Source organism: Scyliorhinus canicula, chromosome 11 (assembly GCF_902713615.1).
Source record: "Scyliorhinus canicula chromosome 11, sScyCan1.1, whole genome shotgun sequence".
NCBI classification, from domain to species: domain Eukaryota; kingdom Metazoa; phylum Chordata; class Chondrichthyes; order Carcharhiniformes; family Scyliorhinidae; genus Scyliorhinus; species Scyliorhinus canicula.
The window spans coordinates 7219514-7236570 of record NC_052156.1 but is presented as its reverse complement, the minus strand read 5'-3'; the positions used below and the strand labels follow the sequence as shown (position 1 = coordinate 7236570).

At 53.8% G+C, this 17057-nt stretch overlaps 1 protein-coding gene across 5 annotated transcripts in view; it reads right to left on the bottom strand.

Moving 5' to 3' along the window:
* The window catches only part of tpra1 (transmembrane protein, adipocyte asscociated 1), a 106508-nt gene that overhangs the window by 9832 nt on the left and 79619 nt on the right, over window positions 1–17057 (bottom strand). For all 5 annotated transcript variants that reach the window (XM_038812161.1, XM_038812157.1, XM_038812160.1 and 2 more), the window contains 3 exons: window positions 9734–9806; window positions 5953–6032; window positions 937–1047 (listed from right to left, as the gene is read on the bottom strand). In XM_038812161.1, the coding sequence (XP_038668089.1) occupies window positions 937–1047; window positions 5953–6032; window positions 9734–9806 (264 nt within the window). The remainder of the gene's footprint in view (window positions 1–936; window positions 1048–5952; window positions 6033–9733; window positions 9807–17057) is intronic.

The following is a 17057-nucleotide window of genomic DNA, read 5'->3' as shown; positions in this document are numbered from 1 at the left end:
TGAAAAGCCCCTAGTCGCCACATTCCGGCACCTGTTCGGGTACACAGAGGGAGAATTCAGAATGTCCAATTCACCCAACAAGCACATCTTTCAGGATTTGTGGGAGGAAACCGGAGCACCCGGAGGAAACCCATGCAGAAACGGGGAGAACGTGCAGACTCCGCACAGACAGTGACCCAACCCGGGAATCGAACTTGGGACCCTGGAGCTGTGAAGAAACAGTGCTAACCACTGTGCTACCCATCACTGGAGAGATTCAAGAATCAAATGAATAGGAATTAAATCAATGTCAAATCATAAAAAAAATACATATTTTTTTTAAAAAAGAGTGCGAGTAGTTTATTTCATTGAATTGCAGGGAGTTCTGCCTATATTGATGGATAGAAATTTACACAGGATTGGCTGAGTCGGTCACGTCCGTGCCTCTGAGCCAAATGCTTCGGGTTCAAGTCCCACTCCAGGACTTGGTGGTCAAGGAAAATGCGTTTGTAACCCGGCTAAACAGGCGGAGTATCAACCTGTAAATCGTTCCAACACACACACACACCGATGATAGGTGTTAAGATTGGGAAAGGTTTTTGAGAAACAGCCATGCCTGGCTGTTCTGAGCAATCGAATTGGTTAAGTTCGGTTTTGCACAAGCACAATGGGCCAATGGACAGTGACATAAAACCTGGAAGTAGATCTCAGTGAAATAAAGGGGACAAACTCTTTACTTTCTTTCCCTGGAGAACTAATTTCTCCTTATCGCCACAAGATTGAGCGTTGTGAATAAAAACAAAAAGTGGCTTCTTACTATACAGCACAAGGACCAATCTCGGGAGTAATGTGTGGACCAGAACCAGGTTTTATAATGTGTTCGCGTTTCTAAACGGCAAGCCGTCTCCGCTGATGGGACCAATAAAGTTTCAGAGATCCCTCTCCTCCCTTTCTTACCAAAAAGAAGAAACAAGAGCTAGCCAGCCAGAAATGGCGCCCCCCGTGTCCGTAAACGTTGAAGTCCTCGGGAGACAGATGTGAATCAGGATACAGTATCTCTAAGGTCCCCTGAAAGACAGACATCAGAAAGTGCTCATCAAACACACTAAAGTAGATTTCCCTTATGTACTTTTCATCTCACTGCTCTGTACGGGATCATTCTGTGTGCATATTTGCCAAGCCTTTTGCCGACTCAAACAACAGCGACTACGCTTCAAAAGCACTTCACTGAATTTGACATACCTTGGGGACACCCTGAGAATGCAAGAGTTACAGTATGAATAGCGAAGGGGGTACAAAGAGGGATGAGCGAGAGAGCGAGAGCGAGGGAGAGAGCGAGAGCGAGAGCGAGAGCGAGAGCGAGAGCGAGAGCGAGAGCGAGAGCGAGAGCGAGAGCGAGGAGAGCGAGAGGGAGAGGGGAGAGGGAGAGGAGAGAGCGAGAGCGAGAGCGAGGGAGAGGGAGAGGGAGAGAGCGAGAGCGCGCGAGGGAGAGAGAGAGAGAGAGCGCGCGAGGAGAGAGAGAGAGAGAGCGCGCGAGGGAGAGAGAGAGAGAGCGCGCGGAGAGAGAGAGAGCGCGCGAGGAGAGAGAGCGCGCGAGGGGAGAGAGAGAGCGCGAGGGAGAGAGAGAGCGCGCGCGAGGGAGAGAGAGAGAGCGCGCGGGGAGAGAGAGAGCGCGCGAGGGAGAGAGAGAGCGCGCGAGGAGAGAGAGAGAGCGCGCGAGGGGAGAGAGAGCGCGCGAGGGAGAGAGAGAGCGCGAGGGAGAGAGAGAGCGCGCGAGGGAGAGAGAGACGCCGAGGAGAGAGAGAGAGAGCGCGCGAGGGAGAGAGAGAGAGCGCGCGAGGAGAGAGAGAGAGCGCGCGAGGGAGAGAGAGAGAGCGCGCGAGGGAGAGAGAGAGAGCGCGAGGGAGAGAGAGAGAGCGCGCGAGAGAGAGAGAGAGAGAGCGCGCGGGAGAGAGAGAGAGAGAGCGCGCGAGGGAGAGAGAGAGAGCGCGCGAGGGAGAGAGAGAGAGAGAGAGAGAGCGCGCGAGGGAGAGAGAGAGAGAGCGCGCGAGGGAGAGAGAGAGAGAGCGCGCGAGGAGAGAGAGAGAGAGCGCGCGAGGGAGAGAGAGCGCGCGAGGGAGAGAGAGCGCGAGAGAGAGAGAGCGCGAGGGAGAGCGCGAGGAGAGAGAGAGAGAGCGCGAGCGCGCGAGGGAGAGAGAGCGCGCGAGGGGAGAGAGCGCGCGAGGGGAGAGAGCGCGCGAGGGGGAGAGAGCGCGCGAGGGGAGAGAGAGAGAGCGCGCGAGGGGAGAGAGAGAGAGCGCGCGAGGGGGAGAGAGAGAGAGCGCGGGAGAGAGAGAGAGAGCGCGAGGGAGAGAGAGAGAGAGAGAGAGAGCGCGCGAGGGAGAGAGAGCGCGCGAGGGGGAGAGAGAGAGAGAGCGCGAGGGGAGAGAGAGAGCGCGCGAGGGGAGAGAGAGCGCGCGCGGGGAGAGAGAGAGAGAGCGCGAGGGAGAGAGAGAGCGCGCGAGGAGAGAGAGAGCGCGCGCGGGGAGAGAGAGACGCGCGCGGGAGAGAGAGAGCGCGCGCGGAGAGAGAGAGCGCGCGCGAGGCAGAGAGAGAGCGCGCGCGAGGCAGAGAGAGAGCGCGCGCGAGGCAGAGAGAGAGCGCGCGCGAGGCAGAGAGAGAGCGCGCGAGACAGAGAGAGAGCGCGCGCGAGGCAGAGAGAGAGCGCGCGCGAGGCAGAGAGAGAGCGCGCGCGAGGCAGAGAGAGAGCGCGCGCGAGGCAGAGAGAGAGCGCGCGCGAGGCAGAGAGAGAGCGCGCGCGAGGCAGAGAGAGAGCGCGCGCGAGGCAGAGAGAGAGCGCGCGCGCGGCAGAGAGAGAGCGCGCGCGAGGCAGAGAGAGAGCGCGCGCGAGGCAGAGAGAGAGCGCGCGCGCGAGGCAGAGAGAGCGCGCGCGAGGCAGAGAGAGAGCGCGCGCGAGGCAGAGAGAAAGCGCGCGAGGCAGAGAGAAAGCGCGCGAGGCAGAGGAGAGCGCGCGCGAGGCAGAGAGAGCGCGCGCGAGGAGAGAGAGAGCGCGCGCGAGGGAGAGAGAGAGCGCGCGCGAGGGAGAGAGAGAGCGCGCGCGAGGGAGAGAGAGAGCGCGCGCGAGGGAGAGAGAGCGCGCGCGAGGGAGAGAGAGAGCGCGCGCGAGGGAGAGAGAGAGCGCGCGCGAGGGAGAGAGAGAGCGCGCGCGAGGGAGAGAGAGCGCGCGCGAGGGAGAGAGAGAGCGCGCGCGAGGGAGAGAGAGCGCGCGCGCGGGGAGAGAGAGAGCGCGAGGAGAGAGAGAGCGCGCGCGCGAGGGAGAGAGAGAGCGCGCGAGGGAGAGAGAGAGCGCGCGAGGGAGAGAGAGAGAGAGCGCGCGAGGGAGAGAGAGAGAGAGCGCGCGAGGGAGAGAGAGAGAGCGCGCGAGGGAGAGAGAGAGCGCGCGAGGGAGAGAGAGAGAGAGCGCGCGAGGGAGAGAGAGAGAGCGCGCGAGAGAGGAGAGAGAGAGCGCGCGAGGGAGAGAGAGAGAGCGCGCGAGGGAGAGAGAGAGAGAGCGCGCGAGGAGAGAGAGAGCGCGCGAGAGAGGAGAGAGAGAGCGCGCGAGAGAGGAGAGAGAGAGCGCGCGCGAGGAGAGAGAGAGCGCGCGAGGGAGAGAGAGAGCGCGCGCGAGGGAGATAGAGCGCGCGCGAGGGAGAGAGAGAGCGCGCGCGAGGGAGAGAGAGAGCGCGCGCGAGGAGAGAGAGAGCGCGCGCGAGGGAGAGAGAGCGCGCGCGCGAGGGAGAGAGAGAGCGCGCGCGGGAGAGAGAGAGCGCGCCAGGGAGAGAGAGCGCGCGCCAGGGAGAGAGAGAGCGCGCGCGAGGGAGAGAGAGCGCGCGCCAGGGAGAGAGAGCGCGCGCCAGGGAGAGAGAGAGCGCGCGCGAGGAGAGAGAGCGCGCGCGAGGGAGAGAGAGCGCGCGCGAGGGAGAGAGAGAGCGCGCGCGAGGGAGAGAGAGAGCGCGCGCGAGGGAGAGAGAGAGCGCGCGCGAGGGAGAGAGAGAGCGCGCGCGAGGGAGAGAGAGAGCGCGCGCGAGGGAGAGAGAGAGCGCGCGCGAGGGAGAGAGAGCGCGCGCGAGGTAGAGAGAGAGCGCGCGAGGGAGAGAGAGAGCGCGCGCGAGGGAGAGGAGAGCGCGCGCGAGGAGAGAGAGAGCGCGCGAGGGAGAGAGAGCGCGCGCGAGAGAGGAGAGAGAGAGCGCGCGAGAGGAGAGAGAGAGCGCGCGCGAGGGAGAGAGAGAGCGCGCGCGAGGGAGAGAGAGAGCGCGCGCGAGGAGAGAGAGAGCGCGCGAGAGAGGAGAGAGAGAGCGCGCGCGAGGGAGAGAGAGCGCGCGCGAGGAGAGAGAGAGCGCGCGCGAGGGAGAGAGAGAGCGCGCGCGAGGGGAGAGAGAGCGCGCGCGAGGGAGAGAGAGAGCGCGCGCGGGAGAGAGAGCGCGCGCGCGCGAGGGAGAGAGAGCGCGCGCGAGGGAGAGAGAGCGCGCGCGAGGAGAGAGAGCGCGCGCGAGGGAAGAGAGCGCGCGCGAGGGAGAGAGCGCGCGCGCGAGGGAGAGAGAGCGCGCGCGCGAGGAGAGAGAGCGCGCGCGAGGTAGAGAGAGCGCGCGCGAGGTAGAGAGAGCGCGCGCGAGGTAGAGAGAGCGCGCGCGAGGGAGAGAGAGAGCGCGCGCGAGGGAGAGAGAGAGCGCGCGCGAGGGAGAGCGCGCGCGGGGAGAGAGAGAGCGCGCCGAGGAGAGAGAGCGCGCGCGAGGGAGAAGAGCGCGCGCGAGGGAGAGAGAGAAGAGCGCGCGAGGGAGAGAGAGAGAGCGCGCGAGGGAGAGAGAGAGAGAGCGCGCGAGGGAGAGAGAGAGAGAGCGCGCGAGGGAGAGAGAGAGAGAGCGCGCGCGAGGGAGAGAGAGAGCGCGCGAGGGAGAGAGAGAGAGAGAGCGCGCGAGGGAGAGAGAGAGAGAGCGCGCGAGGGAGAGAGAGAGAGCGCGCGAGGGAGAGAGAGAGAGAGCGCACGAGGGAGAGAGAGAGAGCGCGCGAGGGAGAGAGAGAGAGCGCGAGGGAGAGAGAGAGAGAGAGAGAGAGAGAGAGAGAGAGAGAGAGAGAGAGAGAGAGAGAGAGAGTGCGCGAGGGAGAGAGAGAGAGAGAGCGCGCCGAGGGAGAGAGAGCGCGAGGGAGAGAGATTTAACTTTCTCAAGATGCAAAAACTCGCATGAGATTCCCCAGCCGCACCGAGGCACTGGGTGGAGAAGCTGACCTCCACTCCAACAGAACCCACCTGCAAGCAATCAATGAGGAGAAGGCTCAGACATCCGCCCCCTGCACCCGCCAGCAACTCTGAGAGGTCCGACACCCTGAATATGGCCGCTAGGGGACAGGGCTCCAAGTCCATCTGTAAAACCTCTGACATGGTGCTGAAGAAGGAGACCCAAAATCTCACCAGCTCAGGACAAGCCCAGAACATGTGCCTATGGTTTGCTGGGCACAGGCGGTTACTTTTTACATTTCATCTAAAAGATGCCAAGTCAGAGAGTGCAGCTCTCCCCGCAGCACTGCACGGGAGTAACAGCCTGGATTGCGTGCTCAAATCTCTGGAGTGGATTTCAAGGTGAGGGGGGGAAAGTTTAAGGGAGATGTGCGTGGAAAGTTTTTTATGCAGAGGGTGGAACGCTTTACCAGCGGAGGTGGTAGAGGCAGGCACGATAGCATCATTTAAGATGCATCTAGACAGATATATGAACGGGCGGGGAACAGAGGGATGTAGATCCTTGGAAAATAGGCGACAGGTTTAGATAAAGGATCTGGATCGGCGCAGGCTGGGAGGGCCGAAGGGCCTGTTCCTGTGCTGTAATTTTCTTTGTTCTTTGGAGCTTGAACCCATGACCTCTTTCCTCAAGAGGCAAAAGTGTAATTGATAAAATGCAAAAATAAGGATTTGCTGTTGAAAAAGAGAGCATTCAGACAGACCTGTGTTATCGAGTAGGCCAGAGCAAGTACTGTCGTTATGATCAATACGCGCTTGATGCTAGAGTTACTTTCAAGGTGTCCTAAACCCAGGAATAAAAGAGAAAAAGTGTATATTAATATCAGTGTATAATGTGTATTTATTACATAAGAACTAAGAACATAAGAAATAGGAGCCAGAGTAGGCCATTCAGCCCATCAAACTTGTTCTGCCATCCAGCAAGGTCACAGCTAATTCTGATGTGGTCTTATCTCCACTTTCTTCCTGCCCCTACAAGGGTCATTACCCTCAGCTCCCTTGTCAATCAAAAAGCTGTTCATCCCGGCCCCTAAAAATTCAATGACCCAGCCTCCACTGCTCTCTGGAGGAGAGAATTCCACACACAAAACAAATCTCATTATTTCAGTCTCAAATCTTTCAGGGCAGCATGGTGGCACAGAGGGTTAGCCGTGCTGCCTCATGGCACTGAGGTCCCAGGTTCGATCCCGGTTCTGGGTCACTGTCTGTGTGGAGTTTGACTCAATGACTTGGATGAAGGGACCAAGTCACAGAGTAGAAGGAGGCTGTTCAGCCCATTGAGTCAACACCGACCCTCCAAAAGAGCACCCCACCTAAGCCCAGATTGCGTTGGTTTCCTCCAGGTTGAGCTGTAGGTATACCCACTGTGCTGTTAGGGAGGGCGTTCCAGGATTTTGCCCCAGAGACAGTGTAGGAACAGCGATATATTTTTTTATTCATTGAGTACCAAATATTTCCAATTCAGGGGCAATTTAGCGTGGCCAATCCACCTACCCTGCACATCTTTGGGTCGTGGGGGTGAGACCCACGCAGACACGGGGAGAATGTGCAAACTCCACACGGACAGAGACGTGGGCCCGGGATCGAACCTGGGTCTTCGGTGTCGTGAGGCAGTAGTGTTAACCACTGCGCCACCGTGCCTCCCGGAAGGAGGAACGGCGATATATTTTCAAGTCAGGGTGGAGAGTGACTTGGAGGGGAACTTCCAGGTGGTGGGGTTCCCAGGTAGCTGCTGCTCTTGTCCTTCTGGACTGTAGTGGTCGTGGGTTTGGAACGTTTGTCTAAGGAACCTTGGTGAGTCACTGCACTGCATCTTGGGAGTTGGTACACATGGCTGATACTGTTCATCGGTGTGGAGGGATTGGATGTTTGTGGAAGGAGAAGCAATCAAGCAGGCTGCTGTGTCACCACACCGAGAGTGGTGTACACAGTGTCGGTCTCCTTCTTTTGAAAATAATATAAAGCTGCTTGAGAAGCAGTTCAGAGAATGTTCAATCCACTCATTCCAAGGATGAAGGGCTTATCCTAGGTAGAAAGCTGGGCCTGTACCTATTGGAGTTTAGAAGGAGGTGATCTTATTGAAACATAGAAGATCCTGAGGGGATACCTGGAGGATGTTTCCCCTTGCGGAGAAGGCTAAAACTAGGGGACACAGTACAAGGCAAAGATGGGAATTTCTGTGGAATTCTCTTCCACAGAGAATAGTGGAGGCTGGGTCATTGAGTTAAGTAGATTTTTGTTAGACAAGGGAGGCATGGGTTATGGGGGGGCAGGGCAGGGGTGAGCATAGAGAGGAAAGTGGAGCTTAGACCTCCACCAGATCAACTATGATCATAGTGAATGGTCTAGCAGATTCGAAGGGCCAAATGGCCCTAATTTTGTTCCCGAGTCCCGTGTTCCTCAAGGGAAGATCCTTTATTTTTAAACTACGCCCCCTTGTTCTAGATATCCTCACAAGGGGCAATATCCTCTTAGCATCTACCCTATCCAGCCCCTTCCGAATCTCGATAAGGTCACCTCCCATTCTTCTAAACTCCAGTGAGTATAGGTGCAACCTACTTAACCTCTCCTCCTAAAACAAACTCTTCATCCCAGGAATCAGCCCACAAAAGGTGAAGATTTAGAGGGGATTTGAGGAAAAACCTTTTCACCCAGAGCAGGGGTGTCAAACTCAAATACACCGTGCGCCAAAATTAAAAAATCAGGACAAGTCGAGGGCCGGACTGGTTCAATGTTTTTTTGCAAAACTTATTGAAATGAACTTATTGAACTTGGAACTAATAAAGCTTAGGTTATTGCCTATAAAAACAATATTAAATATTAAATAAATAAAAAAATTAGTTGCATTTATTTCTTATTGCTTTATCTGGAGCTTTTCCAGAGTAATTTCTAACGAAAACATTTTTTCACAGGCCAACACTTTGTGATTCACACTATACCTGAATAAACTCGCCATCAGCCATATCATACGCCATAGGCGCTTCAATTGCTGGGGCCAGCTTTAATAGTAATTAGATATTATTAGGGCAGCACGGTGGCCTAGTGGGTAGCACAACCGCCTCACGGCTCTGAGGTCCCAGGTTCGATCCCGGCTCTGGGTCACTGTCCGTGTGGAGTTTGCACATTCTCCCCGTGTCTGCGTGGGTTTCGCCCCCACAACCCAAAAATGTGCAGAGTAGGTGGATTGGCCACGCTAAATTGCCCCTTAATTGGAAAAAATAATTGGCTAATCTAAATTTTTTTTAAAAAGTAATTAGATATTATCTCGCGGGCCAAAGATAATTCCACCGCGGGCCGGATTTGGCCCGCGGGCCTTGAGTTTGACATATATGACCCAGAGGATGGTGGGAATCTGGAACTCACTGCCTGAAGAATAGTGGCAGAGACCTCTAACATTTAAGAAGCATTTAGATAAGCACTTGAAGCACACAAGGCTACGAACCAAGTGCTGTAAAATTGATAGGTGCTTGATGGCCGACACAGATACGACGAGCCAACGGGCCTCTTTCTTTGCTCTATGACTCCAAGAGAACCTTATCTGAACTGCTTCCAATGCAATTGTGTCCCACCTTAACCTTAACAGTACATTTTCTCAATGCTCAAATAACAACTTTAATTTACAAAGTGCTTTTAATAGAGGAGAACATGTCAAGGCACTTCACAGGAGTGTTACCAAGCAGAATTTGGCATGAGTGACCCATGGCAATATTAAGGCAGATTGGTCAAAGAGCTGGATGGAGCGTGAGAAACAGAACCAAGCTTCGCTGTGACACCTTTCGTAGACAGATAGCCAGCCAGTGCCCCTGGTCACAGCTGACGCATAAGAGGGGTGGGGGGGGCACCAAGAGCAAGTGCCACTTTGGGACAGAACCCTCATGAGGATGCCAATGTCTTCAGGCAAAGAGAGGGGAGAAATGTTGGAGAGGAAAAATCTCTCAAAAATAAAAGTTAATCATTTTTTCAATGTTGCACTGAAAGGAAGTCAACTTAAATAAAGAAATGCGTCCCTAGTACTTGCCCCTCCAACCCGAAGGGTAATTCCCAATTTCCTGACAATGATGAGATAGACCAAACAGAGCCAACGTTCCCCCAGATGTTGTGCAAGGAAGCACGGGTCTCCTCACATCAATGGAGAATAGGATTCCGTGCTGGGAGCAGCGTTCTGCGATTGGAGCACCCAGGTCTCAAAAGGAAGAGGCTGAGGTAGAGTGACGAGGGTTTAGGGAGGGAATTTCAGAGCTTAGGACCCAGCGGCTGAAAGCCGAGCCGCCAATGGGCGAAGCGATTAAAAATCGGGCTTACACAGGAGTTCGGAATTGGAGAACCATAGAGATCGAGGAAGGTTGTGAGGTTGGAGGGCGTCACAGAGGCAGGGAGGGGTGAGGCCCTCGAGGGATTCAAAAACAAGGGTGGGAATTTTAAAAACGGAGGGGTTGCTCAACTGGGTGCCAATGGCATCAGACATGGATAAGCGCAACAACTTACCAAATGCCAAGCCTAATATTATTACACTCAGCTCAGTCGCCAATAGAAAGAATCGTGAAATCTCCCAAAGAATCTAAAAGAGAAATAGCAAACGTTTCAATCACGGATGTCACTCACTGCGCAAACTGGTCAAAATATTTTACTCTTCATTTTGAATCGTAAGCTGAGCTGTGGAGGCTCCAGTTTTTCCAGATCTTATTTATCGACACTCACACACAAAGAACTATCATGGGGGGTGGGGGAGGAAAGAGCAAACAAATCTGCAACTCAGGGCCTCAGGGAAGGTAAGAAGACTGGGGACTGGCATGGGGGTGGGTGGAAGGAGATGGAAAAGAGGGAGAAAGAGGATTATCCTTGGAGTAAACCTGGAGGTATGGGAGATTGACAAAGTGCAAGGTAAATTGTAGTCACTGTTACGGCTTCCAGATCTGCCACAAACCTATTCATTGGCCATCTCCATCCTTCTCCTCAGTCAGTGTCTGAGATTTTACCAGAGCTTCGGCAATCTGAGCTCTGCTGATAACATCGTATCCACTCCATCATGAAGGCTGCCTACTCCCCCCTCATAATCCCTAACCTCCCTCCGTAACGTGACCACCTTTGCCTTGGCTTAGCTGCTGCTGAACCTTTGATGTCTGCTTTTGGTTCCTCTTACTTATAGAACATAGAATTACAGTGTAGAAGGTGGCCACTCAGCCCATCGAGCTTGCACCGGCTCTTGGAACAAGCACCCCACTCCACCCCATACCCTTAACCCAGCAACCCCACCGAACCTCTTTCGGCACCAAGGGCAATTTCGGCACCATGGCCAATCCACCTAACCTGCACGTCTTTGGACTGTGGGAGGAAACCGAAGCACCCGGAGGAAACCCACGCAGACACGAAGAGAACGTGCAGGCTCAGCACAGACAGTGACCCAAGCCAGGAATCAAACCTGGGACCTTCGAGCTGTGAACATAGAACATACAGTGCAGAAGGAGGTCATTCGGCCCATCGAGCCTTCCACCGACTCACTTCCACCCTCTCCCCGTAACCCAATAACCCCTCCTAACCTTTTTGGACACTAAGGGCAATTTAGCATGGCCAATCCACCTAACCCGCACGTCTTTGGACTGTGGGAGGAAACCGGAGCACCCGGAGGAAACCCACGCAGACATGGGGAGAACGTGCAGACTCCGCACAGACAGTGACCCAACGGGGAATCGAAGGATCCAGCTGCCAGCATTCCTCATCATGGCTGACATGAGTAAAAGGGCAATTGGTATAGAGAGCAAGTACCGCCTATTTGACCCTAATGAAGATGCCAATGTCTTCAGAGAAAGAGGGGAGAAATATTGGAGAGAAAAGGTCTCTTGAAAACGAAAGAGTGGCAAGCATTGCTGCCTCTCAGCGCCAGGGGCTGGTTTAGCACAGGGTTAAATCGCTGGCTTTGAAAGCAGACCAAGGCAGGCCAGCAGCATTGTTCAATTTCCATACCAGCCTCCCTGAACAGGCGCCGGAATGTGGCGACTAGGGGCTTTTCACAGTAACTTCATTTGAAGCCTACTTGTGACAATAAGCGATTTCCATTTCATTTTTTTTTTCATTTTTCAGGGGCCAGGGTTTGATTCCAACCTCGGGTGACTGTGTGGAGTATGCATGTTCTCCCAGTGTCTGCGTGGGTTTCCTCCAGGTGCTCCAGTTTCCCTGATGTGACCATCAATTCACTCGAGATACGATTGGAAGTAAACTGTAGTTTCAATAGACTTACAACTGAGGGCAGGCTCGCAAGGCTGCAGCACTTTATACTTCCGGTAGTGGGAGGGGCCATGGGCGGAGCCGAGGGTGGAGCCCTGTACAAGCTCCTCATCTCCCCCTGTGGGCAGAGCCGCGCAACCACTCACAGACAGAGCCCACAAGGGCACAATACTATACAGTGTGAATTACATGAAGTACATTCACCACATTCACCCCCTGTAAAAGTCCGGTTGGGGTGACGCGTCTACAGGTTGAGCCGGTCCAGTGGCCGAGTCGTCCTTTGAGATCGGCGGAGCACCGGGGTTGCAGCCTCTTCGGGTGGCTGGGTGGTGACGGCCGGTGTGGGTATGGGGGCGGACTACGGGGGTGTTTCGGCCCGAGCTCCGTTCCTGACCAGTGCGACGGGCGGAGGGGGTTGCAGGAAACCTATAGGCGCGGGGGCGCAGGGCGTGGGTGAGGTGTAGTGGGAGGGGTACCTCAGCGGTGGTGGTGGTAGTGGTGGATCCTGCAGACGCCAGGTCCCGGAGGGAAATGGTGTCCTGACGGCCGTCGGGGTATTCAATAAAGGCGTAGTGTGGGTTTGAATGTAGCAGTAGTACCCTCTCTTCTAGTGGGTCCATTTTGTGCGTCCGGACGTGCTTCCGAAGGAGAACCGGGCCCGGTGTCCTCAACCAAGATGGGAGCGATGCCCCCGTGGTAGTGCCCCTAGGGAAAACAAATAATCGCTCGTGAGGGGTCTGGTTGGTGGCAGTGCACAGGAGGGACCTAATTACATGGAGCATGTCAGGGAGGACCTCCTGCCAGTGGGAGGTCGGGAGATTCCTGGACCGGATGGTCAGTAGGACGGTCTTCCAGACCGTCGCGTTCTCCCTCTCCACCTGCCCGTTCCCCCTGGGGTTATAGCTGGTAGTCCTGCTCGAGGTGATGCCCTTGTCGAGCAGCTCGTCGCTCATGAAGGACGAACTCCTGTCGCTGTGTACGTAGCTGGGGAAACCGAACAGGGTGAAGACACTGTGCAGGGCTCTGATGACTGTGTGGGAGGTCATATCAGGGCACGGGATGGCAAAAGGGAAGCGGGAGAATTCGTCTATGACGTTGAGGAAGTACACATTTAAATTGGTCGATGGAAGGGGCCCTTTAAATCGATGCTCAGGCGTTCAAAGGGCCGTGATGCCTTTACCAGCTGGGCCTTGTCTGGTCTATAGAAGTGCGGTTTGCACTCCGTGCAGATCGGGCAATCCCTGGTGATGGCTTTTACCTCCTTGGTGGAGAAAGGCAGATTTCGTGCTTTGACGTAGTGGGCGAGCCGTGTGACCCCCGGGTGGCAGAGGTCGTTGTGGATAGCCTTTAGGCGGTCGTCTTGTGCGCTGGCGGATGTGCCGCAGGACAGGGCATCTGGGGGCTCGTTGAGCTTCCCCGGTCGATATATGATCTCATAATTATAGGTGGAGAGTTCGATCCTCCACCGCAAGATTTTATCGTTTTTTATTTTGCCCCTTTGCGAGTTGTCGAACATGAAAGCAACCGATCTTTGGTCAGTGATGAGGGTAACCCTCCTACCTGCGAGGTAGTGCCTCCAGTGCCAAACGGCTTCCACAATGGCTTGAGCTTCTTTTTCGACTGAGGAGTGTCGAAGTTCCGAAGCGGAGAGGGTTCATAGAACATAACAGCGCAGTACAGGCCCTTCGGCCCTCGATGTTGCGCCGTCCTGTGAAACCCCTCTAAAGTCCCTCTACACTATTCCCTTATCGTCCATATGCCTATCCAATGACCATTTGAATGCGTTTAGTGTTGGCGAGTCCACTACTGTTGCAGGCAGGGCATTCCACGCCCTTACTACTCTCTGAGTAAAGAACCTACCTCTGACATCTGTCCTATATCTATCTCCCCTCAATTTAAAGCTATGTCCCCTCGTGCTGGACATCACCATCCGAGGAAAAAGGCTCTCACTGTCCACCCTATCTAATCCTCTGATCATCTTGTATGCCTCAATTAAGTCACCTCTTAACCTTCTTCTCTCTAACGAAAACAGCCTCAAGTCATAGAACATAGAACATAGAACAGTACAGCACAGAACAGGCCCTTCGGCCCTCAATGTTGTGCCGAGCCATGATCACCCCACTTAAACCCACGTAACCCCGTAACCCAACAATCCCCCCCATTAACCTTACACTACGGGCAATTTAGCATGGCCAATCCACCTAACCCGCACATCTTTGGACTGTGGGAGGAAACCGGAGCACCCGGAGGAAACCCACGCACACACGGGGAGGACGTGCAGACTCCACACAGACAGTGACCCAGCCGGGAATCGAACCTGGGACCCTGGAGCTGTGAAGCATTGATGCTAACCACCATGCTACCGTGAGGCCTTCAGCCTTTCCTCATAAGATTTTCCCTACATACCAGGCAACATTCCTGTAAATCTCCTCTGTACCCTTTCCAATGCTTCCACATCCTTCCTATAATGTGGCGACCAGAACTGCACGCAATACTCCAAATGCGGCCGCACCAGAGTTTTGTACAACTGCAACATGACCTCATGGCTCCGAAACTCAATTCCTCTACCAATAAAAGCTAACACACCATACGCCTTCTTAACAACCCTCTCAACCTGGGTGGCAACTTTCAGGGATCTATGGACATGGACACTGAGATCTCTCTGCTTGTCCACACTACCAAGAATCTTACCATTACCCCAGTACTCTGCCTTTCTGTTATTCCTTCCAAAATGAATCACCTCACACTTTTCTGCATTAAACTCCATTTGCCACCTGTCAGCCCAGATCTGCAGCTTATCTATGTCCCTCTGTAACTTGTAACATCCTTCTGCACTGTCCACAACTCCACCGACTTTAGTGTCATCTGCAAATTTACTCACCCATCCTTCTACGCCCTCCTCCAGGTCATTTATAAAAATGACAAACAGCAACGGCCCCAAAACAGATCCTTGTGGCACACCACTAGTAACTGGACACCAGTCAGAGCATTTCCCATCAACCACCACTCTTTGTCTTCTATCAGCTAGCCAATTTCTGATCCAAACTGCTAAATCACCCTGAATCCCATGCCTCTGTATTTTCTGCAATAGCCTACCATGGGGAACCTTATCAAACGCTTTACTGAAATCCATATACACCACATCAACTGCTTTACCCTCATCCACCTGTTTGGTCACCTTCTCGAAGAACTCAATGAGGTTCGTGAGGCACGACCTACCCTTCACAAAACCATGTTGACTATCTCTAATCAAATTATTCCTTTGCAGATGATTATACATCCTATCTCTTATAAACCTTTCCAAGACTTTTCCCACAACAGAAGTAAGGCTCACTGGCCTATAGTTACCGGGGTTATCTCTACTCCCCTTCTTGTACAAGGGGACAACATTTGCTATCCTCCAGTCCTCTGGCACTATTCCTGTAGACAAAGATGACTTAAAGATCAAAGCCAAAGGCTCAGCAATCTCTTCCCTAGCTTCCCAGAGAATCCTAGGATAAATCCCATCCGGCCCAGGGGACTTATCTATTTTCACACTTTCCAGAATCGCTAACACCTCCTCCTTATGAACCTCAAGCCCTTCTAGTCTAGTAGCCTGTATCTCAGTATTCTCCTCGACAACTTTGTCTTTTTCCTGTATGAATACGGACGAAAAATACTCATTTAGCACCTCTCCTATCTCCTCAGACTCTACGCACAACTTCCCACTACTGTCCTTGACTGGCCCTACTCTTACCTTAGTCATTCTTTTATTCCTGACATACCTATAGAAAGCTTTAGGGTTATCCTTGATCCTAACTGCCAAAGACTTCTCATGTCCTCGCTTGGCTCTTCTTAGCTCTCTCTTTAGAGCCTTCCTAGCTAACTTGTAACTCTCAAGCGACCCAACTGAACCATCACGTCTCATCTTCACATAAGCCTCCTTCTTCCTCTTGACAAGTGATTCAACTGCTTTAGTAACCCATGGTTCCCTCACTCGACCACTTCCTCCCTGCCTAACAGGTACATACTTATCAAGGACACGCAGTAGCTGTTCCTTGAACATGCTCCACATTTCCATTGTGCCCATCCCCTGCAGTTTTCCTCTCCAGGCGATGCATCCTAAGTCTTGCCTCATCGCATCATAATTGCCTTTCCCCCCAGCAATAACTCTTGCCCTGCGGTTTATACCTATCCCTTTCCATCGCTAAAGTAAACGTAATCGAATTGTGGTCACTATCACCAAAATGCTCACCTACCTCCAAATCTAACACCTGTCCTGGTTCATTACCCAGTACCAAATCCAATATGGCCTCGCCTCTTGTTGGCCTATCTACATACTGCATCAGGAAACCCTCCTGCACACATTGGACAAAAACGGATCCATCTAAAGTACTCGAACTATAGTGTTTCCAGTCAATATTTGGAAAGTTAATGTCCCCCATAACAACTACCCTGTTATTTTCGCTCCTATCCAGAATCATCTTTGCAATCCTTTCCTCTACATCTCTGGAACTATTCGGAGGCCTATAGAAAAGCCCTAACAGGGTGACCTCTCCTTTCCTGTTTCTTAACTCAGCCCATACTACCTCAGTATTCGAGTCCTCATCAAATATCCTCTCAGCCACCGTAATACTGTCCTTGACTAACACTGCCACCCCTCCCCCTCTCTTACCACCTTCCCTGAACTTACTGAAATATCTAAACCCCGGCACCTGCAACAACCATTCCTCGCCCTGCTCTATCCATGTCTCCGAAATGGCCACAACATCGAAGTCCCAGGTACTAACCCATGCCGCAAGCTCACCCACCTTATTCCGGATGCTCCTGGCATTGAAGTAGACGCCCTTTAGACCACCTTCCTTCCTGCCGGTACACTCCTGCAACTTTGAAACCTTACTCATGGCCTCACTACTCTCAGCTTCTTGTGTACTGGAGCTACAATTCAGGTTCCCAATCCCCTGCTGAACTAGTTTAAACCCTCCCGAAGAGCATTAGCAAACCTCCCCCCGAGGATATTAGTACCCCTCTGGTCCAGGTGTAGACCATCCCGTTTGTAGAGGTCCCACCTACCCCAGAATGAGCCCCAATTGTCCAGGAATCTGAAACCCTCCCTCCTGCACCATCCCTGTAGCCACGTGCTCAACTGCTTTCTCTCCCTATTCCTCGTCTCGCTAGCACATGGCACGGGTAACAACCCAGAGATAATAACTCTGTTTGTTCTAGCTCTAAGTTTCCACCCTAGCTCCCTGAATTCCTGCTTTACATCCCTATCCCTTTTCCTACCTATGTCATTGGTACCTATGTGGACCACGACTTGGGGCTGCTCCCCCTCCCCCTTAAGGATCCCGAAAACACGATCTGAGAAATCGCGGACCCTGGCACCTGGGAGGCAACACACCAACCACGAGTCTCTCTCGTTCCACAGAATCTCCTATCTATCCCCCTAACTATGGAGTCTCCAATCGGTTCGGGAGAAGAAGGCTACTGGTCTCCCTGCCTGATTCAGAGTAACGGCGAGAGCGACCTCTGAGGCGTCGCTCTCCACCTGAAAGGGGACGGATTCATCCACCGCCCGCATGGCGGCTTTGGCGATGTCCTCCTTGAT